At 46.0% G+C, this 27,843-nt stretch overlaps 1 protein-coding gene across 2 annotated transcripts in view; it reads right to left on the bottom strand.

The window, feature by feature from the left end:
* Window positions 1-27,843, bottom strand: part of LOC306922735 (polypeptide N-acetylgalactosaminyltransferase 18-like) — a 199,234-nt gene that overhangs the window by 60,450 nt on the left and 110,941 nt on the right. For both annotated transcript variants that reach the window (XM_079500548.1, XM_079500547.1), the window contains exons 7-8: window positions 11,070-11,255; window positions 5,513-5,650 (exon numbers count right to left, since the gene is read on the bottom strand). In XM_079500548.1, the coding sequence (XP_079356674.1) occupies window positions 5,513-5,650; window positions 11,070-11,255 (324 nt within the window). The remainder of the gene's footprint in view (window positions 1-5,512; window positions 5,651-11,069; window positions 11,256-27,843) is intronic.

Genomic DNA, 27,843 nt, shown 5'->3' with positions numbered 1-27,843 from the left:
GGGTCGGCGGCCAATTACATATATTTTTGGGGGTCCTCGACATGAAAAAGGTTGAGCACCACTGATATAGAAACATAGGGTTTTCAGAAAACTGTCAGGGTTTAGAAGACAGTTGTAGAATCGTCTTCAGGTCTAAATGGGTTAATGAAAAAGTTCATCCATTGCTAATTAATTTTTCTTTTTTTTTAACCTTTAGGTAAAACAGTAAAATAAAATAATATTAAAAAAGAACCACAATGCATGTATATTTCTTTTTTGAATGAAATAAGAAAATTATGACAACAATGTGATCATTGATCTTCCACCTGAAGTTCAAAAAGGAGTAGGAAGAAGTAAAGACTTATTTACTCCTACCCCCTTCTAACCCTGCTACGTTACGTACAGACGAGTAGAGATGTGCAGACCCAATCAAGATGTATTTTTTATCATCACTCTCATCACACCATCACGTCCACAGGCAGGAAGTACTTTAGTCATCACCTTACTTGGCACCTCTTACATCCTCCTTCTACTACAATAGACGAGCCCCTCCATGGAGCTTTGAGACACATTCATACTGTCATATCCTGGATGTAATCTCATTTTAATCTAATGTAATCTCATTTTACTACAATTTAGCCTTTCTTACTCTTTGCTACAAACACTGTCATACATTACAACATGACAATAGTCACAATACACAACAAATGCTATCTTATTTCCATCTACTTCCCGTCTGCATTTACACCCTATTCTCCATGTGCAATTGTGCATCCATTTACACTCATTACTCACACCAACACCTTCCTTGCTCACTACAATTAGCAGTGCAACATCGCAAGGGAGCCAACGACGCGTGGAACTACAATCGAGACCGGCCGATGGCTCTAGCTCTAGTTATAGGCTGTGTTGTGCCCATCAAACAACTTTTAAAAAGTGACACCACTGAATTTGGGGAAATTGTTTTCATAGTTTCCTCCAACTTGGCTCGCAGTGCTCCCGATTGAAGCAGTGACATTTTAGTGGCAAGTGCAAGTGCAAGCTACCTACTTACTTTCTATGCCTGTCTTTAGAATTGATTTTGCAACTGTCGTTGAAGACCTCATGAATATAACATTGAGTTCTCTCTATTATGGTTGAACGACAGGCATGGAGAGAAGAGGAGGACTCACAAGTAAATACCAGAGGGAGAGAAAAAAACACCAAACTGGCTTCCCTGTGAATCACTGATAGCATATTGATTCTTTCCTAAATGTGGAGCCATGTTCAGTGGTTCAGTCCATCTGAGATTAAGAATTCAGAAAATATGAAAATGTTTCACTTGGAAAAAAAATAAAGAGTCTTCAAGTAATTATGGGGGTTTACTTTCTTGGCCCACTGGCAGCGTGCACAATGAATTTGATGGTGTAGAGATGAGTAGGTGTACAGATGAGTAGAGATGTGCAGACCCAACGTTACGTACAGATGAGTAGAGATGTGCAGACCCAACGTTACGTACAGATGAGTAGAGATGTGCAGACCCAACGTTACGTACAGATGAGTAGAGATGTGCAGACCCAACGTTACGTACAGATGAGTAGAGATGTGCAGACCCAACGTTACGTACAGATGAGTAGAGATGTGCAGACCCTACGTTACGTACAGATGAGTAGAGATGTGCAGACCCAACGTTACGTACAGATGAGTAGAGATGTGCAGACCCAACGTTACGTACAGATGAGTAGAGATGTGCAGACCCTACGTTACGTACAGATGAGTAGAGATGTGCAGACCCAACGTTACGTACAGATGAGTAGAGATGTGCAGACCCAACGTTACGTACAGATGAGTAGAGATGTGCAGACCCAACGTTACGTACAGATGAGTAGAGATGTGCAGACCCAACGTTACGTACAGATGAGTAGAGATGTGCAGACCCAACGTTACGTACAGATGAGTAGAGATGTGCAGACCCAACGTTACGTACAGATGAGTAGAGATGTGCAGACCCAACGTTACGTACAGATGAGTAGAGATGTGCAGACCCAACGTTACGTACAGATGAGTAGAGATGTGCAGACCCAATCAAGATACATTTGTATTGCCTGCTACGCTCCACAACAGATGCCTTCTATAAAATATGCGACCCATATTTGAGATTTGTTGGCCCTCGGTTAGCTACCACCTTGACCATAGGGTTCCTGGACAGAAGCGATACCACTAACCTTGATGGATAATTATAAAGTTATGTATGTTATTTATTTGTATGTATGTATGTAATATATGCATATCTTATTTTATTTTATTTTCTCTGGGGAGTTGTTAACCCATCTAGACTTTCAAGCACCAAACTGAATGTGTCCATATTTGTATATTATTTTTGTATTTTATGTTTTGGTTCGATGTAGGTAATGGTTATAGGTGTATAACTGTGTCCATTGTTCCACAACGTGTCTGAGCTGAGCTGTCTTTTGTTTTGTTTGTTTTTTGTTTTTTCCTGTCTTTGTCATAAAATGTAAAAATCAATAAAAATATTGAAAAAAAATATATACATTTTTATCATCACTCTCATCACACCATCACGTCCACAGGCAGGAAGTACTTTAGTGATGATCACCTTACTTTGCACCTCTTACATCCTCCTTCTACTACAATAGACGAGCCCCTCCATGGAGCTTTGAGACACATTCACTCATCCTTCTGGGTGCATGCGTTTGCCGTTTGGTCCGACATACCATTGGTCCGAACGACGACCTACCTCAAACCCTCACCCTAACCTCCCACGGGGCAGCACACCTAAACCTAACCCTCTCCCAACCCTTAACGCACCTCGGACCAATGCTCCTTCGAACCAATGATATGTCGAACCAAAGTATGCCTCCCCATCCTTCTACTACAATAGACGACCCCCTCCAAGGAGCTTTGAGACACATTCACTCAGCAGTCAGCACACGCAAGTTCAAACGCCTCCACAATTTCCACAACCACTGTTAAGTGCTCTGACACGGTTTTAGCCTTATCATCCTGCCCGCAACATCTTCACATTTTGTACAGTAAGCATACATTGCCTTATTGCACAATCCAAAAAGTGGCCTACTTCCTGAAGTGGTGACCATCATAATCATCACCACTTTAGGCCCCTCCCCCTTTTCCTCCCCAACACAGATTGGACCGATTCATGCCCCCCCCCCCCTACTACAGTACAGTACAGTGGGGTACAGTACAGTATGGTACAGTACAGTATGTCACAGTACACTATGCTACAGTATGGTACAGTACGGTACAGTACACTACAGTGTGATACAGTACAGTACAGCACAGTACTAGGCATGTAACGATTCACTCAACTCACGATACGATTCGTATCACGATATGAGGTTCACGATACGATTTTTCACGATATTAAAAAATATATATATTTGAAAGAGAAATTACCGTTTTTTTAATTTTATATAATTTATCTTCCCCCCTGATATTTTTTATTTAACTATATTGCAAAAGAAGTAGCATTACTTTTGACAGTGCAGAAACATAATTGCCTTCCTTGATGAGCATCAACGACCATCATCACCTGGGCACAGTCACAGACACACACAGCTCCCCTCTACAGTGCTCTACTACTGAATCATTTCTCTCCAAAAGCACTTGAATATGATGGAATATGACTAAAGCTCACATTTCACATCACACACTAGCCCCCCTAAAAAAAATATATATATATATCGATATACGATATATCATTACATGCCTACACAGTACACTACAGTACAGTATGCTACTGCATAGTACAGTACAGTACAGTACAGTACAGTACAGTACAGTACAGTACAGTACAGTACAGTACAGTACAGTACAGTACAGTACAGTATGATGATGCAACATACAATTGCTCCTCATTACTGTTTCACTGTTCATGTTCATACTACATACTGTCATATCCTGGATGTAATTTCATTTTACTACAATTTAGCCTTTCTTACTCTTTGCTACAAACACTGTCATACATTACAACATGACAATACGCAACAAATGCTATCTTATTTCCATCTACTTCCCGTCTGCATTTACACCCTATTCTCCATGTGCAATATTGTGCATCCATTTACACTCATTACTCACACCAACACCTTCCTTGCTCACTACAATTTGCAGTGCAACATTGCAAGGGTGACAACATCGCAAGGGAGCCAACGACGCGTGGAACTACAATCGAGACCGGCCGATGACTCTAACTCTAGTCTTAGGCTGTGTTGTGCCCATCAAACAACTTTTAAAAAGTGACACCACTGAATTTTGGGAAATTGTTTTCATAGTTTCCTCCAACTTGGCTCCAAGAATGGCACACTCTCAGTGCTCCCGATTGAAGCAGTGACATTTTAGTGGCAAGTGCAAGTGCAAGCTACCTACTTACTTTCTATGCCTGTCTTTAGAATTGATTTTGCAACTGTCGTTGAAGACCTCATGAATATAACATTGAGTTCTCTCTATTATGGTTGAACGACAGGCATGGAGAGAAGAGGAGGACTCACAAGTAAATACCAGAGGGAGAGAAAAACACATCAAACTGGCTTCCCTGTGAATCACTGATAGCATATTGATTCTTTCCTAAATGTGGAGCCATGTTCAGTGGTTCAGTCCATCTGAGATTAAGAATTCAGAAAATATGAAAATGTTCTTGGAAAAAAAAGAAAGAGTCTTCAAGTAATTCTGGGGGTTTACTTTCTTGGCCCGCTGGCAGCGTGCACAATGAATTTGATGGGTGTCTTTCAAGATTAGCCAAGGACAGTGAGACACAAAAATGTGAGATGTGGGACGTGTTACATCACACATACGGATGCACATCTCTTCTAGACGGCTCACCCCGTAGGCGCCACACCATAGAAGTGGAACAACTCCAGTAACTGAAAATAAATTAAATGCACCTGGAAGTGCAAATTCTGCCTGCACCAAAATATCTTGTTCTATGTATGTCTCTCCATGAGATATATGACCCCATTACCTAATGCTGCTCTTGACAGTGACCTTGGTAAAGTTCCACCTATCCGTTCTCAATTTTGACGTCGATTCTTTGACCCCCTTTGCCTTTTTTTTCCTTCTATTGCCACCTCAATAAGCACACTTTGCCTTTTGGTAAACTAATAACAGTGCCTTAATTGTTCTTATAGCATTTAATAATTGATTTGAATAGTCCTCAATTCTTTATGTTCAACGTGGAGAAGCATCTAGACTGTTCCTCCCACAAAGGCGATCGAGCTACAGTAGTTAATCACCTGAAATCTGTGGCCTCTGTGGACCTTTTCAAAAAACTTTTAAAGACCCACCTTCTCAGACAGGCCTTTGTAACTTTGTGTCCCAAACTTTTCTGTGCACTTGTTTCTGTGGATCCTCAGATGGGAAGAGTTTTACGACTAGCACATTTGAGACTCTAGACTAGAGCAACACTAAACTCAACACTAAAATCGATACTAAAACGTATAGGTCACACAAGCATTCTGACAACTGATGAGCGATACAAATTAAGTACCACAGCTGGAAATGAAGTTAGAGAACTCACCACTCCGTAAGCGATGGTGTCACTGTAAGATCTGAGCTCAGGGTAGATGTTGGTGAGGAACCAGGTGAATGGTCGGCAGTTGAGTCTAGAGCGCAGGGCCTTTCTCTCAGAGATGTCACCGATGTCTATACCCGAGTTCTAGAGAAGGGAAAGCATGCATGCATGCATGCACGCACACACACACACACACACACACACACGCACACAGTATTAGGGCGGCTGTGGCTCAGGAGCTAGAGCAGGTCGTCCAATGATCCGTGGGTCGGCGGTTCGAATCCCGGCTCCTCCTGTCCACATGTCGAAGTGTCCTTGGGCAAGACACTGAACCCCACCTTGCCCCCAGTGGTTGCCACCATTGGTGTGTGAATGTGGGAAGTGAGGACGCTATGGCGTCGACTGTTTGCCGCTTCACCTCACAATGTATGAATGAATGGACCATTGTAAAGCACGTAGTGCATAGAAAAGCTCTATAAAAATGCAATCCATTATTATGAACTCACAAACCCAGAGATAGGTTTTTACAAAGAAGCATGCACCACTGAGCCTTTGGCTGTGTGATGCCACCCATTTAAGACTGAGATCCTGACAATATTGCACCAGATAATCAGAAACTTCAGATCACAATCTTTATCGTGTACATCACAATCACTGTAAAAAAAAAAAGATTTATCCATTTATTAACCTATTTCAGCACATCCTTCAGTGAGAACAACTCGATAGGTCGATAGACATTGACCCCGCAAGGTAAGTGTGGGGTTATGAAACAGCGTGAGTGTGACAAACATATCTATTCTGTATAGCTTCATTCCAAGATGGTTTAGTTTGGGCCATTAAGACAACAACTACACCACTTGGACATTAAGACCTTCAGTATACAGTAGACACCCGACAACAGGGACTTTCAAGGACTGTGGCGTTCTGTACATCTTCTATGAACTGATAATACAAAGTTGAGTGGAAGGTGAGGTGCTAAGATACAGTTGAGTATCATTAGCATAGCAATGAAAACGCAGACCATGGTGGCGAATAATCTGACCCAGGGGGAGCATGTATGGTGAACAGTAGTGGACCAAGTACGGAACCTTGTGGTACACCGTGGTTGACTGGGGCTGGGTGAGATCTGGAGGAGTTGATGGCGACAAACTGTTGTCTGTTGGAGAGATATGACTGGAACCAGGAGAGACCTATGTTTGTGAGGTGAGGTGGTCGAGGAGGATGGTGTGGGAGACTGTCAAAAACTGTGGAGAGGTCCAGACGAACCACAATGCTGACAAGGCCGTAATCAGCAGCAATGAGAAAGTCATTGGTGATCTTTAATAGGGCGGTCTCCGTGCTGTGGTGAGTTCTGTATGCGGATTGGAGTGGTTCATAAAGCCTATGGTTGGACATGTGTTGTTGGATTTGGGCGGCAACTACTCTTTCCAAGATTTTACTGAAGAAAGGAAGGTTGGAAATCGGCCAGTAGTTGCTCAGCTCCTCAGGGTCCAACCCAGGCTTCTTGAGAATCGGGGTGATTGAGGCGATTTGAGGCTCATCTTCACTAGTGAATGCAATCATTCAAATGATTATGTATTCCTAAGCATCTATCTATTTTTTCTATTTGGCATCTATTAGGTTAGGTATGTCCATATTATTATTATGACCACGGATATGCTCTAAAAGTGTGAAAAACCTATTTTTAATTTTCCTTTAAACATGGAACTGTGGACCGATTAACGCAGATTTCTCAGTCATTTTGAAATGTGAAATGTGGCCGTTCCTCGCTGTTGCTTCCTTCCTCCTCAGTCCTCATTTACATAATGTTGTAAATCTTTGATGGGAAACAGTGGAGATGGGGCTGGCTGGGTGAGTGGGTGGACAGGGGAGGGGCACCTGAAGGCTCTGTCTGTCTGTCTGTCTGTCTGTCTGTCTGTCTGTCTGTCTGTCTGTCTGTCTGTCTGGATACTGTAGGTTTGGAATGTGAAATTAATTAATGGATATAAACAAAAAAATGTAGTCGTTGAATGAATTCCACCCGACACTCACATGTGAGTTAGTTAGTTGTCACTGCTGTTGTAACGTACCCTACTGGCTCACCTGCCAGTGAGGAGCCCCCACCGGGAGGACGTAACACCTCCGTTGTACTCCTCCCGTTTAACATTCCTCATTGTGAGGCACTGCCCCAGCCCCCTGTAGCAGTACGTGGCCAATTGTGTTTGTATAGATGCTCGGTCAAACCGTAGCGGATCGAAAACCCAGACTCCATGGTGGTCAAAAAGACATTTACAACAGCGCCAACCGAGTGTCATCATTTCTTCCTTATCCCATTTCGGGCGGGAACCCCTTTTGGTGTTTTAAACATTATGTTGTAATTTAGCTATTGAAAAATAGCAGATCTACAAGCTCATAGCGTGCCAGCGAGTGGCGCGCTACAAGCTTGTAGGTCTGCTATTTTTGAAAAATCGTGAAAATATTTATTTCAGAAAACTGGAGGATTTAGAAGAATTTATTTAAATTTTGCGGTCAGGCCTAAATGGGTTATTCGAGCTGAATCAATGTAGACACACTAAAAGCCTTTCACAGGCAGCAGGATGCAGGTAGCCCTGTGTTGAACTGAACGACCACAGCATACTGTAGGTACAATGTTACAATGTTCACGTCACGCCTCAATGGATCAATGAAAGGACCTTCTATTATTCACCACCGACTGCTGGGTTAGAGTGGCTTTCTATGAACTTTTGAGAAGCAGACGTTTAAAGCCATCGGGGGCAGTGGCCATGGAGTTAATAATACTAATACACATTATTTTTTTAAAGCCATTTTCAAAACAGTGTGCTCCTCCTACGCCTTAGGTAAGGACTGACCACTCTTCCTCTTTTTTTTAACCCATTTTGACATGAGATCAGATTCTAAAAATGTCTTCTACATCCTGACAGTTTTCTGAAAAAGCTATGTTTCTATGTCAGTCGTTCTTCGATTTTTCAAAAATAGCAGACCTACAAGCTCGTAGCGCGCCACTCGGTGGCGCGCTATGAGCTTGTAGATCTGCTATTTTTCAATAGCTAAAGCATAACAATGCTAACACCAAAAGGGGTTCCCGCCCAAAATGGGTTAAAACACAGCATTTGCAAAACACTCTTCTTGACGATATTGACAGCTATCATTCATGACCCTGCCTGAAATTAGCAGATGTACAAGCTGACAACGTGTCACATCACTATGTGTTGTGAGCTTGTAGATCTGCTATTTTTGATGCGTCGAAACAAGATATGACAGACGATACATTAACCAGACATAACCTGACCCATTCTTTAATTTGATATAGAAAACATTAATAATACATTTAAATAATTATAGTTTTGGGAGGAAATCTCATTATGAACCTAGAATCGTGAATCATATTAAATCGTGTGTTGATTCATTGCCGCCATGAACACGCACGCACACACAAAGTAAGTAAGTAAATACATTGTATTTATAAAGCACCTTTTGAAACAATATCACAAGGTGCTGTACAGTGGACAACAATATAAAATAATCAAGTTAAAACAAGGCACATAAGAGCAATAACACAACAAGTAAAAGCAAAACAATGACCTGCACAAACAGGTCGGATACAAATTTCATAAGACAAAATGCTTACGAAATAAATATGTTTTTAACCCAATTTGGGCGGGAACCCCTTTTGGTGTTAGCATTATGTTATCTTATATGTTATATAAAATCGAAGAACGACTGACATAGAAACATAGCTTTTTCAGAAAACTGTCAGGATGTAGAAGACGTTTTTAGAATCTGATCTCAGGTCAAAATGGGTTAACTAGTTCTTAAAACCGTCAACAGACATTTTTTTCCACAGTGTGGGAGCAACCACTGCAAAGGTTCCCCCTGAGTTTGGTGGCAGGTTATCACCAGAAGGCCCTCGTCAGATGACCTGACATTTAGCTTTGCGTGCAGTTCAAAATATAAAGTGGGGCCGAGCTCATATGTAATGTATTATAGCTTATTAAATTAAAAAAAGGAAATCAATTCTGGATTTAATGGGCAGCCAGTGAAGTGTAGCCAACACCGCTGTTATAATATATAAGGCATACAGAATGCAGACACACTGCAGAGTCACGTACTGTACAGACCACACCGCAGAGTCACGTACTGTACAGACCACACCACAGAGTCACTACTGTACAGACCACACCACAGAGTCACGTACTGTACAGACCACACCGCAGAGTCACATACTGTACAGACCACACCGCAGAGTCACGTACTGTACAGACCACACCACAGAGTCACTACTGTACAGACCACACCGCAGAGTCACTACTGTACAGACCACACCGCAGAGTCACGTACTGTACAGACCACACCACAGAGTCACTACTGTACAGACCACACCGCAGAGTCACTACTGTACAGACCACACCACAGAGTCACATACTGTACAGACCACACCACAGAGTCACGTACTGTACAGACCACACCGCAGAGTCACGTACTGTACAGACCACACCGCAGAGTCACTACTGTACAGACCACACCACAGAGTCACTACTGTACAGACCACACCGCAGAGTCACTACTGTACAGACCACACCACAGAGTCACGTACTGTACAGACCACACCACAGAGTCACCTACTGTACAGACCACACCACAGAGTCACTACTGTACAGACCACACCACAGAGTCACTACTGTACAGACCACACCGCAGAGTCACTACTGTACAGACCACACCGCAGAGTCACTACTGTACAGACCACACCACAGAGTCACTACTGTACAGACCACACCGCAGAGTCACTACTGTACAGACCACACCACAGAGTCACGTACTGTACAGACCACACCGCAGAGTCACTACTGTACAGACCACACCGCAGAGTCACGTACTGTACAGACCACACCGCAGAGTCACGTACTGTACAGACCACACCGCAGAGTCACGTACTGTACAGACCACACCGCAGAGTCACGTACTGTACAGACCACACCGCAGAGTCACTACTGTACAGACCACACCACAGAGTCACGTACTGTACAGACCACACCCAGAGTCACGTACTGTACAGACCACACCGCAGAGTCACTACTGTACAGACCACACCACAGAGTCACGTACTGTACAGACCACACCACAGAGTCACGTACTGTACAGATCACACCGCAGAGTCACTACTGTACAGACCACACCGCAGAGTCACTACTGTACAGACCACACCGCAGAGTCACGTACTGTACAGCATTATGTGCTCTGCGGTGTGGTGACTACAAATTGTAGTCGATGAATAGAGGAACGTCTCAAGGTAGTGTAGAGTCCGTCACAGTGTAGCCGTGACGGAGAGAGACAAAAGCATGTATAATTCTTTCCAGGTCTTGAGAAGTAAGGATATGTTCGATTTTTGGAACGAATGCACGCACGCACAAGGGGCCAGTGAGGCGCTCCAACGTTGAAGCACTGGGCTCTAGTGGTAAGAGGAAGGGGGCGCAAGTTCAGTCTCTATCCTTCTTTATACTCTATGGCACGCGCACACACAATTTAGTGGACATAAACACATGAACACAGTGGGCTCTCTCACCTGCTGTGGAACATTCCAGGCCATGTACACATGGCTCTTGTACTGGTCCATCCAGACCTCGGCCGCTCTCAGAGCGTTGCGACGCACATGCGCCGTGAGGTTCTCGGTGTAGGGCTTGTGTGCACGTTCAATGTGGGCTATCCTGGAACAGGGCAGGACCTCTACACTGCCCCCACACTGCCACACCTGGAATTACACCACGCACACACACACACACACACACACACACACACACACACACACACACACACACACACACACACACACACACACACACACACACACACACACACACACACACACACACACACACACACACACACACACACACACACACACACACACACACACACACACACACACACACAAAACATGTGTACATCATTGAGTAATCTGTTCATTTCCTTATCACTTGTCCAATAATAACCATGACATGCTGTGAGATGCCAGATGAATGGGATTAATCATTAAAGTCATGGTCTGGCATGGCTTAGTGTACGCAGGCCTAGCGAGGGAACATCATTCTGATAGGATACAGTAGGGATGCATCCTGAAATCTAATCAGAATATGAGCAGTATTTTGACAATAGAAACGACAACAAATCCCAAACAAATCCCCTGAATCATTATAATGAGAATTGACGACTTGTGTGCGTGCGTGTGTGCGTGCGTGCGTGCGTGCTGTTCTCAGTGTATGCATGTTTTTCATAATACATTATACAAGACAATACCAGAACAAGATAGTGAAAAGCAACAGACATATTAAAACACACTCCAGATAGACACAACCTACCAAAACAAATGGTGATATTCCTTATAGGGACCATAACATGGCTGTTATATAGTCTAGTGATAATAACCTTTGTATGCCCCTTTGCCATGGTAATGCATCATTAGTATCTTATCTTATCTTGTAATATAATCCCCCATACGCCAGCTTGCCGCCGCCTCCTCTCGTTCTAAAGGTAAAAGCTACTGTATAGCACAGAGGCAACAAAAGCCAACGGTAGCAGACAGCAGTGGCCTGTTGCCCAGCAGGAGCAGAAATTACAGCCAAGTTTTTTAGATAAGTCACACTTCCCTGAGAAATATCTCGACATGTTCTGCAAAGGATTTACTACATATGGCTAGAGCGTAAGGAGTTATTCTTCGAGTATTAAAGGCTTTGTCAGAGCATGTGTACTGTGTGTGTGCTGAGAGTGATAGACTGAAACGAGGGGGGGAGGGGGACGGGGGGACGACGACGACGAAGCAGCTAAAACAGTGGGAGAGAATTAAGGGAGATGAAGATGGAAAATGAGATGAGAAAGTGGAAGAGAAAAGGCAAGATGTGGGAGATGTAGAGAAATTAAAGGGGACAAATGGAACGATTCTATAAATGTCTTCCACATCCTGACAGTTTTCTGAAAAAGCTATGTTTCCATGTCAGTCGCTCTTCGATTTTTCAAAAATAGCAGACCTACAAGCTCGTAGCGCGCCACTCGGTGGCGCGCTATGAGCTTGTAGATCTATTTTTCAATAGCTAAAGCATAACATAATGCTAACACCAAAAGGGGTTCCCGCCCAAAATGGGTTAAAGGGGACAGATGGAAAAATAATAATCTGAGCCTTCTTGTCATTCACTGCTTTCCCTCTTCATCTACCATGGGATAATAAAGGGTCATGCTGCAACTAATTACCTGGCAAACATCACGGAGCAGCCACCGTTACAGCCTTCATTATGAGGTAACTGTGGCTGCTATGTTTGGCTTGCGGCTTGCGCATGCTCTGTGCATACTACTGTACGTATGTGAGAGAGGAGAAACTGAGAGAAAGAGAAAATCACACCTGTGTGAAGTGAGTGGTGCAACTCTGTGTGGGAACAAGAACGCGGCCAGGGTGCCAGCCCGGTTCCGGCGAGCCGCCCGCGTCCGAAACGGTTGAGAAATGACAGAGTTACCATGTGGGGGTCCCCAGGTGGGCCCTACTGTACTGTACTGTCATTATATATAACTGTATATACAGTTAATATATGTGTGTGTGTGTGTGTGTGTGTGTGTGTGTTAGGGTGCGCAACAGTGACACAAACCAAACGCAATTTCCGTGCTCGGACAGACCCAGCCAGGCAGGGATGGACATAGCCAACCAGCCAACCAGCCAGACACACATAGCTGTCTGGAGGACCACTCAAAAAAAGATATATGGCCGTGCAACATGCCTGCATGTGTCTGCAATAAATGTGTTTCGTGCTTTGTGTGCTGAGTGACTGCGCGCGTGTGTGTGTGCGTGCGTGCGTGCGTGCGTGCGTGCGTGGTCATACACTTTTAAAAGTTTTAATTAGAAAATGAGAAGTGAAGGACAATAATAAGCGATGCTGTAAATTATAAAACACGTTGAAGGAGACCGCATGCTGCGATAAAAGGCAACGAGGGTTGACTGTGCCCCATAATGAAGATCATTGATAATTTAGGCAAGACCAGAACAAATAGGCCCACATCCTGTTCTTTTGATATCCCTCCCCAGCCGTTTCCCTAAAGAAGTCCTGCAGCTAGTTTGTCCTTTTATTTTTTATCGTTAGCAAATCCTCTCACATCTGGCACTGTCCCCGATCATTTGAAGTCTGCAATTGTGCAACTGCTTCTCAAAAAGTCCTCACTAGATCACAGTACCCTGAACAACTTCCATCTTATCTCCAAACTTCTGGCCAAGATTCTTCAAAAACTTGGTTTCTTTAGTGTGTGTACTCCTCAAAAAGGTTCAATTATCTTCTTTTAGCTGCTGACTCTGGCTACTCGTCTAGTTTAATCCTTTTTAGACGCGACCGCAGTTACAATTTTCAATTTTCATTGAGGATCTTAAAAAATGGTTGGAATGAAACAAGTTACATCATGTTCATCTAAGAAGCGTAAAAAAAAATCGTTGGGGTTTTTATGAGTCCTGTACCGATTCTGGTTCTTCTTATCTATTCTGTCCCCTGCGTGTGTGACTCCACGAAGTGACAGACAGCTAAACAGAAAGGTACTAGGCACTGAAAGACTTGACGAGACGTGGACGTAGAATTGGAGGTTGTTTACTTCACACTTCTTCATCAGTTTACAATGCTTTTCCAGCAATTTGTGAAACTGAAAATAAATGCACAAAAAGCTCTTAATAAAACATAAATGTAATGCCTAAATCAGCTAGACAAGAACACTGCATTACAAATGACAAAGCAAGTAATAGCAAATGGCATGGTAGACAATTGAGTACCACAGACGAATAACAGTCTAAGTCCACACTATTGATCCATAATATATAAATGATAGATAAGGGTTCAGGACAACAAGGCCTTTTCGTGGAGGGGTCAGTCTGAAATTTGGACTTAGACTGTTTTTCGTCTGTGGTACTCAATTGACCATAAATCTCACAAATGTAAAATAAAACAGCAAAATATGCTTCATTACTTATTCTCAAAGATGAAACATGTAACATAAACTCAGACAAAGCTTCTCCAAGGCTCAAAACAGGTGGATGGCAAATGATACAATATTCTGTAACCTTTGTAGAACATACTGTGTTTACAATGGCTGACCAGGAAGTAAAGGCTTGCACATGTGATCACAACCACCAATAAGAACACAGGGAAAATAGAACACATTAGCTGGCAGCAGTCTTCAAAGCAACCACTAGATGATGCTAAATACTCTTTTCCTTCAAGTGGCATGACACTCCCCGTCTGGTATTAAAGAGAATACCAATATCAATGTCTAACAGACTGTAAAGATAAGGTAAGGAACTGTCCAGGGTAGAGGCTAATGAGAGTGGCGGCCATTTTCCAGAACATTAGTCCGGTATGTGTTGACGCCCTTTGGCTTGTGAGCAGCGCCCAGACAGACGTCTCCAATGACAACCCAGCCAAGGTCTAGTCGTTGCGCATAAGGAGCGTTGTCCGGCCCATTCCGGTGGTCTCTTACTTTGTGGACTTGTAAGATGTCCCGGCCAAGGAGGAGGAGAATCTGTGCGTTAGGATCAAGTTCAGGTATGAGATGAGCTATAGGCCTAAGGTGAGAGTGGTGTTTGGCAGCCTCAGGTGTAGGTATTCCTGACCTATCATCCGGGATATGGTCGCACTCTACGAGTGTGGGAAGCAGCACGTCGGATCTTCCATCCAATGTCTGAGCTACAAAGCCAGTTCCTCTTCTGCCAGACATCTGTGTCACTCCAGCACATGTGCGCAGTGTGTAGGGAGAACCTGCTCCATGCGAGTGAAACAGATCGAAGAACTCAGGGCGAGCGAGAGACCTGTTACTCTGGTCATCGAGTACAGCATAGACTCTTACAGATCTGTGTGGTTGTCCTGCTGGATACACCTTTATGAGACAGATTTTAGAGGTATTGGTTCCGCCATGTACTTCTGTACATTTGGAGACTATTTCGGCAGGAGCATCTTCTCTCTGCTCCCCGCCATGCTCTGTGTCAGAGTCTATGGCGGTCCATGGGGCTGGTCCTGGATGAAGAGCTGTGACATGTTTGTTGCTGTCACACTCGTTGCACTGAATGGTCGTTCTGCAGTTTTTAGCCACATGATGAGTTGAGGAGCAGCATCTGAAACAAACCCCACTCTCTTTGAGAAATGTTGTGCGTTCCTCCAGTGTTTTAGCTCTGAAGCCTCTGCATCGCATTAGTGGATGGGGTTTATTGTGAATTGGACACTGCCTGTTAATGTCCAAGTTACTGCTGGCAGTCTTTGTAAACTTGTTTACTGGATCTGGCATGATTTCTGTTTTGTGGGATGAAACTTGATCTCTAGAGTGTGTGTAACCTTTTACATAGCTGTCTGCTTTTACTGCCATGCCAGATGAGTGTGAAACTCGGATCATTACGAATATGGGCCTCTCTGCAAACGAAATCAGTGAAGAATGAAAATGGTGGAAATTGAACTTCATTTTTCAGCTTGTACAAACTACCTTGTGTCATCCATTTCTCTTGGAGCCCATATGGCAGTTTCTCCACTATAGGGTTGACACCCCGAGGTGTATCCAAGTAAGCGAGTCCAGTCAAATAGCCCTCTAATTTAGCTGACTCCAACTCTCTTAACAGGTCGCCAAGGTCTCTCAATTTTAGGTGCTCTTTGTTGTTAATCTTGGGGAACCTCTCAAGCTTGTCTAAAAGAGCCTTCTCAACGATCTCAGGGCACCCATATGTCTCATCAAGGCGCGTCCACGCCATCCTGAGCCCTGCAGAAGGGTCACTAACATGAACGGCTCTGATTCTCCTGACCTGCTCTGATGACTCGGAGCCCAACCACCTTGTTAGAAGGTCAAGCTCTTCCCTGCAGGTGATTTTCAGTCCTTGTATGAAATTCACAAAGGTTGACTTCCAGCTCCAATAATTGTCTGGACGATCGTCGAAGATGGTCATCCCAGAGGTCACAATCTCGCGACGAGCCATGTAGATAGCAAAGTCATTTATGCCTGTGTTGTCAGGAACAGAAGACTGTGGTGTTTGCATGTTATGAGAAGGCGTATGGGGCTGGGGCATCTGGGAATCTGGATCATTCATATTGTGTACTCTGGAGGAGTGTTTGGCATAAGCCGAAGCGGAACCCATTCCATCATTAGCTGAATGACCATGAATTTGCTTACGGTCTTGTGGTGGAGGGGTGTGAGGGATATTATGCGGCCGATTGGGTGCAGTGTGACTCTCAGATTGGGGCGGTGACAACTCAATAGAGTCAAGTCTAGAACAACATTCAACATAGTCACTTGTTCTTTTCTCTCTGGACTCGTGGTGGATTGATGCAATGTTCAGTGAGTTGGGTTTTGCTTGAGATCCCAGTTCTAGAGCGGCTGATTCAAGAAACTCAGCCTCGGCCACGGCAGCTGCACACTCTTGCTCTTGCTTCAGTGTGATTAGAGCAGCCTCCAACTGAGCTTTTTTGACCATGAGCTCAGTTTCTTTTTTAACAAAGGTGCTGCGAGCGCACACTGCTTCGGCTCTGGCACGTGCTTTAACTGCTGCTAGGCTTGCTGATGAATTGCTGGAGCTGGTAGAGCAACTAGCATGAGATCTTGTTGCGTACAATGTTGTAGATGAACTTGAAGATTGAACATCCTGTTCGTTGCCTGTGTTTGCCTCCTTGTCCATCTTGTGTATGCTGGACTCCAGCTATTGTATGAAGACGAAGCAGAGAGCAGCTTTCCTGTTTTTCCTGCCAGAATAACTGTAATGGCCTCGCTGTGATGCTGTCTTTTCACTATTCTGTCCCCTGCGTGTGTGACTCCACGAAGTGACAGACAGCTAAACAGAAAGGTACTAGGCACTGAAAGACTTGACGAGACGTGGACGTAGAATTGGAGGTTGTTTACTTCACACTTCATCAGTTTACAATGCTTTTCCAGCAATTTGTGAAACTGAAAATAAATGCACAAAAAGCTCTTAATAAAACATAAATGTAATGCCTAAATCAGCTAGACAAGAACACTGCATTACAAATGACAAAGCAAGTAATAGCAAATGGCATGGTAGACAATTGACCATAAATCTCACAAATGTAAAATAAAACAGCAAAATATGCTTCATTACTTATTCTCAAAGATGAAACATGTAACATAAACTCACAGACAAAGCTTCTCCAAGGCTCAAAACAGGTGGATGGCAAGAGATACAATATTCTGTAACCTTTGTAGAACATACTGTGTTTACAATGGCTGACCAGGAAGTAAAGGCTTGCACATGTGATCACAACCACCAATAAGAACACAGGGAAAATAGAACACATTAGCTGGCAGCAGTCTTCAAAGCAACCACTAGATGATGCTAAATACTCTTTTCCTTCAAGTGGCATGACATTATCGATCCCAGTTCCTAACGGTTCCCTATTTCGGTTCCAGGTCAAATAAAATAATAAAATACTACAGCCTATATAATATTTGTAATGATTTATTTGTACCATTGCTGTCACTGTTATAGACTGCATGATTATGGCAAAACCTATAGAGCACCGAAGTCCTGACGTCACTCGCTCATCCCCCGTTTCTGCCTGGCTCACGCCTTCAAGTAATGGAGAATAACATCGGGTCATCTTAAAATCGTTTCATATAAGCATTGTGGTCCAAATATAAACAAGCTGTCTTGGCGTTATTGTCTGTTGTCCGTTTCTAGCGAAAATGTACCTAATTCAGCACAGTAACAATAGCGTTTTCTCTCAGTCAGTTGATTCTTCATATCCATGAGTGAAGCGGCCGGGATCACATGGTTATTTTTCAATCACATTCTTATATGAGGCGATCTAAAATCCCCCTGGATTACAATGCAAATACAAAGTACATGAACCCGTGGATTTGTGCCCTCTACCGATATTGACGTCAGACTTCGGTGCTCTATTATGGGTCAATATTGAGATCAGTTATTATTAAAACAATACCAATCTTTTTTTTAACAAACACCAATAATGTCCTGTCTAGTTTTACCCAGTTACAAAGAACGTCTATGATTCATGTATTCTGTCACATCACATCCTTACAGGCTAGAATTTCTAGGCTATTGCAACTCACTCTACTCATGCTTAAGCCAATGCAACCTTTCCAAACTTCAGTTAATTTAAAATGACACTTTCAGACTCCTACTGTAACCAATTCTGAGTACATAACCCTAGAGTATGTGTCTCTGGGTGGTGTTGAGAGATAGCCGTTAGAATCCTGATGAAAGGAGCCCTAGAGGTCATCATGGTGTCCTGAAGTTAGAGTCCTGAAGGTAGAGCCTATATTTTAAGTTCAGTCATTGAGACACCAGCTCTGGACTAAGCATTTATCAGTTATTGCAATGCTATTGCATTTAGTTTGGCGGTGTGGCTCTGCTCATGTGATAATACAGATTACCTGTTGCAGCATACACAATCTCAGATCACATACTCCCCAGAGCAGAGCATAAGCAAATTAATGGGGGGATCCGGGGAGAGATAATAAGTAGCTGCCTCCTGACTTCCATGAAATTAAGGTTACTTTAGTAACCATGGTTATTTAAGTAAGTGAGCGAAATATTTCGCTTATGGGAGGTTTCCTACTGGCAAACCGAGCTGCAGAACTTCATTTATGAACTCCCACAGGGATCAAAAGGTCCCTGCGGGTTTAAGAGATGTGACGTCAGGCGCTGTGCCCCCGGGGTATAGAAGGCGCGCCTACGTCACCAGCTCTCATTCGGAACTTTTTTCTCCTGCCAATAGCAAGACAGAAGGGTGTTCCGCGAAATATTTCGCTCACTTACTTAAATAACCATGGTTACTAAAGTAACCTTAATGTTATTTTAAGTGAGCATTCGCGAAATATTTCGCTTATGGGACCTTATCAACTCCCGAATCCTGAACCAACGAGTGAATGTTAGGACCGGAGGTAAAAGGTGGGCTGAATGACTACAATGGTCATTTGCCCGGTCCCTGGGGAGATGTACAGGTTAACTCAGAGTGTCGCCTGTGCATCCCATGGCACAGAGGGCCGGAGTGGGCCTCTTTATAGAGAAGCCGCTCCTAGGACCGCATGTGCCAGAGAGGGCGTTGCCACATCCAAGTTGTAGTATGTGGCGAACGTCGAGGGTGTAGACCAGCTTGCTGCAGTGCAGACTTCCTGGATCGACACCCCCTTATAGAGTGCCCACGATGCTGCCATACCTCGTGTGGAATGGGCCCTCAGCGTTTGTGGGGGCTCCTTTCCTTGGCTAGTGTAGGCCAGACGGATGGCGTCCACTATCCAGTTGGAGATAGTGACTGTTGTAACAGGCTTCCCTTTGGTCTTGGTACCCCAAGACACAAACAGCTGGTTCCCTTTCCTGAAGGGACTCGTTCTGTCCACATAAGTGCGAAGCGCTCTTACTGGACAGAGGCAGTTCAGCCTCCTGTCTTCATCGGAGATGAAAGGAGGGTGATGGAAAGCTTGTAGGTCTACTGGTAGACACACCGAGAGGGCATTCTTGGGAATGAAGGCCGGGTTCGCCTTGATGGTGACCTTTGTTGACCTGTCATCGAACCTCATGCACTCTGGAGAGATCGAGAGTGCATGTAGGTCACTTACTCTCTTTGCAGTTGTCAAAGCAACTAGGAGGGCAGTTTTGAGTGTTAAACACTTCAGGTTTGCTGCCTGTAGTGGTTCGAAGGGTGCCGTGGTTAGGGCCTCCAGAACCAGGGACAAGTCCCAAGAGGGAACCAGGGATTTTACAACCCTGTGTTCTCTACGGACGCCCTTCATGAATAGTTTGACCAGATGGTGTTTCCACACTGTCTGGTCGTTTATGCCCACGTGGCATGCTGAGATGGCTGCTAGGTGGGTCTTAACTGACGAGAGGCCTAGGCCTCTGTCTAGGAAGTCCTGAAGGAACGTCAGTATGTGCACTACTGAGGCCTGATAAGGAATTACGTGGTCTGGTTGATCCGAGCACCACTGCTCGAATATGCGCCAGGCCGTGTTGTAACGGTTCCTTGTTGACTGGGCTCTGGCCTTCTGGATCGTTGCCACCACGTTCGGGGGAAGGCCTGCTGCTGTCAACATCACCCTCTCACGGGCCAGACCCACAGGTCTAGGTCTCTGGGGTGAGGGTGGAAGATCTCCCCTTTCGCTTGCGTGAGGAGATCCGCTCGTAGAGGAATCTGCCATGGATGATCGAAGAGAAGAGGGGCTATTTCTGACCTCCATACCCCCCAGGACGGGGCTATTAATAGCACCTTCAGACCCTGAGTCCTCACTCTGTCTAGAGTGGGGAGAATCAGGGTTAGGGGGGGGAAGGCGTAGAGTAGCGTCTTGGACCACCGGTGTGACAGAGCGTCTAGTCCCAGCGGCGATGGTTCTCTCATGGAGAAGAAGAGAGGGCACTTCGTGTTCTCCTCTGAGGCAAAGAGATCCACCTCGGGTGTCCCGAATCTGCTCCAGATCTGGGCTACCACCTGAGGGTGTAGGGACCAGTCTGCGTAACGGAGGGGACCTCTGGACAGCAGGTCTGCTCCTGTGTTCAGAAGACCGGGGACGTGGCACGCTGTAACTGATAGAATGTGTGTGTCGCACCATAATATGAGTCTGCGTGCTAGCTGATGAAGACGAGGGGACCTGAGTCCGCCTTGTCTGTTGATATAGCACATAGCTGTCGTGTTGTCCGTCCGGACTAGGACGTGCCAACCTTGAATGCGCGGTTTGAAGTGCTTTAGTGCGAGGAAGACCGCCATCAGTTCCAGGTAATTGATGTGGTGGGATCGTAAAGGTCCCTCCCATATCCCTCTGGCTGTATAGCCTTCCAGTGTGGCTCCCCATCCGGACATGCTTGCGTCCGTGGTGACCACCTTCCTCGTCAGAGGTCTCCCCATAGGGACGCCCTCTGAGAGAGTCCGTCTGTTCGCCCACCATTGAAGGGCTAGTACGCATTGTGACGTCACTAACACTTTTTGGCGGCGACGGTACATAGGTATACGTAGAGAGCTCATCCATCGCTGGAATGGTCTCATGTGTAATCTGGCCAGGCGGATTAAATGGACTGCTGAGGCCATAAGCCCCGCCATCCGAAGGCACGTGAGGAAGGGAATCGAACGCCCCTTCTGGAACGATGCCACGCACTGTAATGTTGTTTCCATTCTTTCCTTGCTCAGGCGAGCTGTGAAAGAAACTGAATCCAGCCTTATTCCGATAAAGTCTATAGACTGAGTCGGCGTCAGCATGCTCTTTTCTAGGTTTATTTGGAACCCTAGTGAGCAGAGGTGGTTGAGCACTTGATGTGTGTGCAACCGAGCCTCTTGTGGAGAGTTTGTCATTAGGATCCAATCGTCTATATATGTGGCTAGACGAAGACCCTGTTGTCTCAGTGGGGCGATAGCCGCCGCTGTGCATTTGACAAAAACCCTCGGACTCAATGACATTCCGAAGGGAAGAACCGTGTACTCGTACACTTTCCCTTTGAACCCGAACCGCAGAGATTTTCTGTGGGGGGGGGGTAAATTGGAACGTGGAAATATGCATCCTGCAGATCTATTGACGTGAACCAGTCGTTCATGCGGACTGAGCGCATTAGGACTGGCGGAGTCAGCATCTTGAAACGAAATGTTCTTAGATGACGATTCAGGGCTCTCAAATCCAGTATAGGACGAAGCCCGCCCCCTTTCTTTTTCACCAGGAAATAACGAGAATAAAACCCGTTGAGTGACTGGTGGGGGGGCACCTCCGTGATAGCGCCCTTCTGCAGCAGAGAAAAAATCTCCTGCTGCAAAATGTCCGCTTCCCGCCCTTTCGCTCGGGAGAATATTACTTTCTCGAACGTGGGCGGTTTCGAGGCGAATTGGAGTCTGTATCCTGTCGCTATTGTACGGATGATCCACGGGGAAGCCCCGTGCTTCCGCCACTGTGACAGATGACTCGATAGGGAATTCCCTCTGACGACTCCTAGCAATGGCTGGGCGGGGAGGGATGGCCTGTGTAGGGGAAGACTCACCTGTGGTGTAATGTCTCCCTCTAGTGGATTTTTCGGGAAGTGACGGAAAAATCGGGCGTGACGGCTCTTGCCTGAGACAGCCTGCGCTGTCCCAGTATGGGTTATATCTCCCATGGGTGGGCTTATGCCCTTCAGAGATGGTTTTGTTTTGTGTGTTTTTTTGTCAACTTTATTGGTACAAAAACAGGTACACTTTGTGAATTGCACATTACAACAACATTTTTTGGGAGGGAGAGTACAGATGCAACAGTTGCATGTACTTCCCTCCGCAAGCGCTTGGGCGCCGGCCCGGAGGTGAGGTCCGTGACCACTACCTCCTGCGCTAGTCTCTGAACTGGGAGATGATGGGGGGGCTCGGCCGAGGCCCCCCTCTGAACCCGGCCGGGGGTGTCACTTCCGCTTCCCTGCGCCTCGGCCTCTGGAAGCGCTGGCCTTGTAGGGAGGAGGAGAGCGGCGGCGATCCGGCTTGGGATGCGGGCGCTGCTGCTGTCTGTCTCCGCTACGGTCAGGGGCCCTGGGTGGGCCCTTCTCACCTGCCTTGGGTTTCCAGGGTGCCTTCCTTCCCCTGGGGTTTTTAGGAGGTGCCTGGACAGCCAGTGGCTCGAGGGCCTTCATCGTCTTCGAGGAGGATTCGGCCTGCTGAATGGAGATGGACATACTCTCAAGGACCCCGTGGAAGAGGCCCTCATGAGAGATGTCCTTGCCCACCATCTCCTTCTTAATAGCATCGGAGAGAGGAGCCAGGTTAACCCACCTCCATCTCTCTTGCAGCACGGAGCACACCAGTGACTCACTGGTGTGTTCCGCAATCTCACACTGGAGGGCTGCCATCTCATGGTTGAGGCGGCGTAGCTCTGCCAGCTGAGCTGGAGTGGAAGAGTCCATCTCCAGGAGGAGAGCCTTAACAGAGCCCTGCAGGATGGCAATGGCGTTGGTAGCCTTGGCTATAAAGCTCAAGTGGGCATGGAGCCACTTGTTGAGCTTGGAGGCCTCCTTGTCCATGGTGCTGGTGAAGGCTGGTTCCCTCTCCAGCGGGATGACCCTGGGAGCCTGAGGGTTGGCTAGGTAGGCGGCCATTGCCCTGTCCATGGTGGGCATAGCGAGGAGGCCCATGCTGCCAATGTCCACCATGTCGGGGACCGCCTTTGTGGTGCGGTGTTGGAACTCCGCGCTCACAGAGGGGTTCTTCCAGGGGCGGAGCATGGTGTCCATGAACTCCGGGGCCTGAGGAAGCTTCTGCTTCTTCGGGGGTGGGGGGGGGAGTTGGTCCGCAGACATCCCCAGCCATGCGCGTGCCTTGGTGGTGCATGTTGGCCATTCCAGCTGGCAGCGTATGGCTCCCTTCCTATAGATGTCCAGAATGGGGGAGTCGTCCCTCATTAGCATCACAGGAACAGCAGGCTCGTCCTGCTGGGGTGGGGGGCTGACAGGTGCATCCACCTGTGGCCCCTGAGAGTCGACGTCCATGTTGTCGTCATGGAAAGTGACACGTGGCTCGTAATCGTCGTAGTCTCTCTCGTCACCCTCATCATCGTAGAAGACGTTCACTTCATCCAGAACGTGAAAGTCCTCCTGTCGATACTGGCGTGAAGGGAGCTCCTCATCAGAGAACTCACCTTCCTCCTGTTCGGCCCATTCTCGGTCAGAGCGATAGCTCTTCTGTGGAGATGGGTCGAGGTGCTCCTCCATGGCGCTGGACACTGTAGGACGCCTACCGTGTCTCGGTGCTGGTATGGGAGGGTTTCGGTCCCCAGACCGGGGCCTAGCCTCCTCACGTGGAGGAGCCTCTGCGGGGAGAGAAGCCGGCGGGGCCAGGTAGCGAGGCGTAGCTGTAGCTTTTGGCCTAGCTCCGCAGACCTCGTAGTCGGTAGCCCTGACTATGGAGGCCTGGGAGCTAGAGACCGTTGCCGGAGCGCGGCTCCGCGGTGCTGGAACAGGCCTCTGTCCGGCTGTCGAAGAGGCTGGGGCGCTGCGTGTTAGCGGCGTGTAGTCCAGCTTCTTCCTTGGAGCGTCCCTTGGTCCCCCACCGGTGAGAACTTCGGAGGGCCAGGGGTCTCGAAGAGGAGGAGGAGGAGGGGGTTGTCGGTTGGAAAGGCGTAGCTTCTCGTAAAAGTTTAGGCAACGCCGAAGTCTGCTTTCCTTAATGTCGAAAGTCATGATATGGCACTTGTTGCAGTCCAGTCCGTCCCCTCCTTGGGCCGCCTGGCGTGCGTGAGCGGTTCCAAGGCAATAGAGACAAACAGCGTGTCCGTCTTCCCTTGCCATGCAGAGACGGGGCAAACCCGCTTCGGCTCCTCTCCTCCTGTGGCTTCCTTTTTCCGCGCCGAAGCAGCCTTCGTGCGGGGGTAAACCATCTTTCTTCCGAAGAAGAAAGCTAAGCTACACCGGCAGCTAAAGCTAGCTAAAGCTAACAACACTAGAAGCTAAGCGTTTTCTAAACGCCGCGCAACAAGTTTGGCTAGCTGGCTAACTGTGTTTAGGCAAAGCTAGTGTGTCGCTCGAGGCTAACACTAGTTTGGCTAAGCTAACAGCGGGAAATCTTGGCTAGCGCCGATAAAGGCTGTTAAACAGCGTATAATTACGTGAAAATATTCAAGAAGCTTTGAAAAATGCGTCGAACCTCACGGTACTCAAGAAATTCGTTTCTCTTGTCCGGCTTGTGAAGCTTAAAACATTCAACGCACTCGAGTTCAAGAAGTCTTGCAGTCCTCTATTGGCAGAGAAAAGTAGAATGAGAGCTGGTGACGTAGGCGCGCCTTCTATACCCCGGGGGCACAGCGCCTGACGTCACATCTCTTAAACCCGCAGGGACCTTTTGATCCCTGTGGGAGTTCATAAATGAAGTTCTGCAGCTCGGTTTGCCAGTAGGAAACCTCCCATAAGCGAAATATTTCGCGAATGCTCACTTAAAATAACTATCGCTGCTCTGGATATATAAATTGAAGGTCTGTGATGAAGAGTAACTAATCCACCCATATAGAGTCCTTAGCTAGACACACCCTACATGCTGATTGCAGCCTCATCCTTTCTGATGCGGTGGGCGTGTCTAGCTTGATTTTCATCATTGCAACAGAGCTTGTTCATTGTTGACCTGCCCATATGCTGTTGTATATAATACGCCTCTTGATGTTGTCATACCTGACGAAGACCCACAGAGGTCGAAACGTTGTAACAAATAAATACATCTTCCTGGGAGCTACAACTCAGTGTGCGGACATCCATTCCTTTTTCATTGTACGTATATTTTTGACCAGCACCTGCAGAATGTCTTGAGATGTGCGTGCTTCCTGTTGGATCCTATAACTAATCCATACCCACATATTGGGTGGAATATTGAACAGCATACATTTGGAAAAGGCAAAGAAACAGCTTCCTCACTCCCTGGCCCTGCATGCTGCAGTGTAGGTCAATGTTTGTTCATCAACGGTTAAGAGGACGTAAACACAGTGGGCTCTCTCAATCGATCTGTTCAGATCGATTGATTGAACAACTTATTGATTCTATTGTGTTATTATTTGAATATCTTATGGTATACTGTACTTTTGAGTATATTCTTACTTTTATGTTCTTTACTTCTTTTATAATGTATTTATTTTATTGTAATTCTTTTGTGGAATTACAGGTTTTTCCTCAACAGAGATGTGCAGCCTGAATCATATTTGTCTGTTGCTGCAACTGTAAGGCATATTGTTGCGTGCGTGCACACGCACGCACTCACACACACACACACACACACACACACACACACACTCACACACACACACACGGCTCATTGCGCATTCTGATATGGAATTCCCAAATTGAGTAAATTGGAATTTGCTCCGTTATCATAAACCCCGGCGGGCGACTGCTTAGTGACGGTGTGTCTGGCTAGCGGTCCCATTTCCACTGCTTAGTGACGGTGTGTCTGGCTAGCGGTCCCATTTCCACTGCTTAGTGACGGTGTGTCTGGCTAGCGGTCCCATTTCCACTGCTTAGTGGCGGTGTGTCTGGCTAGCGGTCCCATTTCCACTGCTTAGTGACGGTGTGTCTGGCTAGCGGTCCCATTTCCACTGCTTAGTGGCGGTGTGTCTGGCTAGCGGTCCCATTTCCACTGCTTAGTGGCGGTGTGTCTGGCTAGCGGTCCCATTTCCACTGCTTAGTGGCGGTGTGTCTGGCTAGCGGTCCCATTTCCACTGCTTAGTGGCGGTGTGTCTGGCTAGCGGTCCCATTTCCACTGCTTGAGTTTAAGTGCAGCCTGAAAAGGGAGACAGACAGCTGGAGGCAACATCTGGTCTGGGTCGTTAAAACACACCACGGAGGGTCACCAGGGTGATGAAATGTACTCCTTCAGAGGAGGAGGTGTGCTCATGGTCTGCTACTAGTGCTGATTTTGACAGAACATTTTGATTTAGTTTTAGTCATGGCATCATAATGACTGATTTTAGACTTAGTTGCATGCTGAAAATAGCAGATCTACAAGCTCACAACGTGTCGCGCTGCGATGTGTTTTGAGTTTGCAGATCGGCGATTTTCAGGATGCAACCAAGGATAACAAGACTTGTCTTTTTGTTCTACTGGATCTCTTCTCTAGTCTAGTTTTTATTCGTGGATGGAATTGTCAATAAAATATCATCGCTGCTTAGTTTTTATTTAGTTTCCTTGGTGATAAAAGGTAGTCGATGAACATTTTTCATCATAGTTTTAGTTGACGACATCAACACCGTCTGCTACTTGTGCTGTGCTGCAAGAGGTCAAACTCCTCCGTTGAGTCCAAAGGTATCAACTCCACATATTTCTACAGTGGGTCTACTATTTCAGAATAGTTTGGAGAGAGAGATTGAGAATGAGCGAGGGGTCTTCTGAAGTGTAATGACAATAACCTCTGCCTCTACCAGAGATGGAGTTACATGGAAGGTTGCCACCATGCTCAAAGTAAGGGAAACAGCTGTAACTTGTAATCCCATAATACCTATAACTGCAGAGATTTCAAGCCATTTTATCCCCGTCAGTCATAATACCACGTAAAGGGCAGTCAGTATTAGAAAAATCACACCCGTGTGAACTGAGTGGTGTAAGGTCTAGCCTGTCTGACGTAATGAAATCATGTCTGACGTAATGAAATCACACCCGGGTGAACAGGGTGAACATAGCAACCATGCTCATTTTTTCTGCACTAACAAAGACAGTTGTAGGAGTGGTTTACACCACTCAACAAAAAGGATGACAGATACGTGGCAGTTTTCACAGTTTTGTCCATTTAAACTAACTTTAAACCAATTATCAGTTATCATACTTGCTTCTTTCACACATGCACTGTAAACCCTGAACTTATCTAGACATAGAGAATGCTAATGTCTGAATCAGGAGGATTGGA

The sequence above is a fragment of the Electrona antarctica genome, assembly GCF_951216825.1.
Source record: "Electrona antarctica genome assembly, chromosome: 5".
NCBI lineage: Eukaryota > Metazoa > Chordata > Actinopteri > Myctophiformes > Myctophidae > Electrona > Electrona antarctica.
Note: the sequence above shows the minus strand (reverse complement) of the source record. Positions and strands in the feature narration are given on the sequence as shown.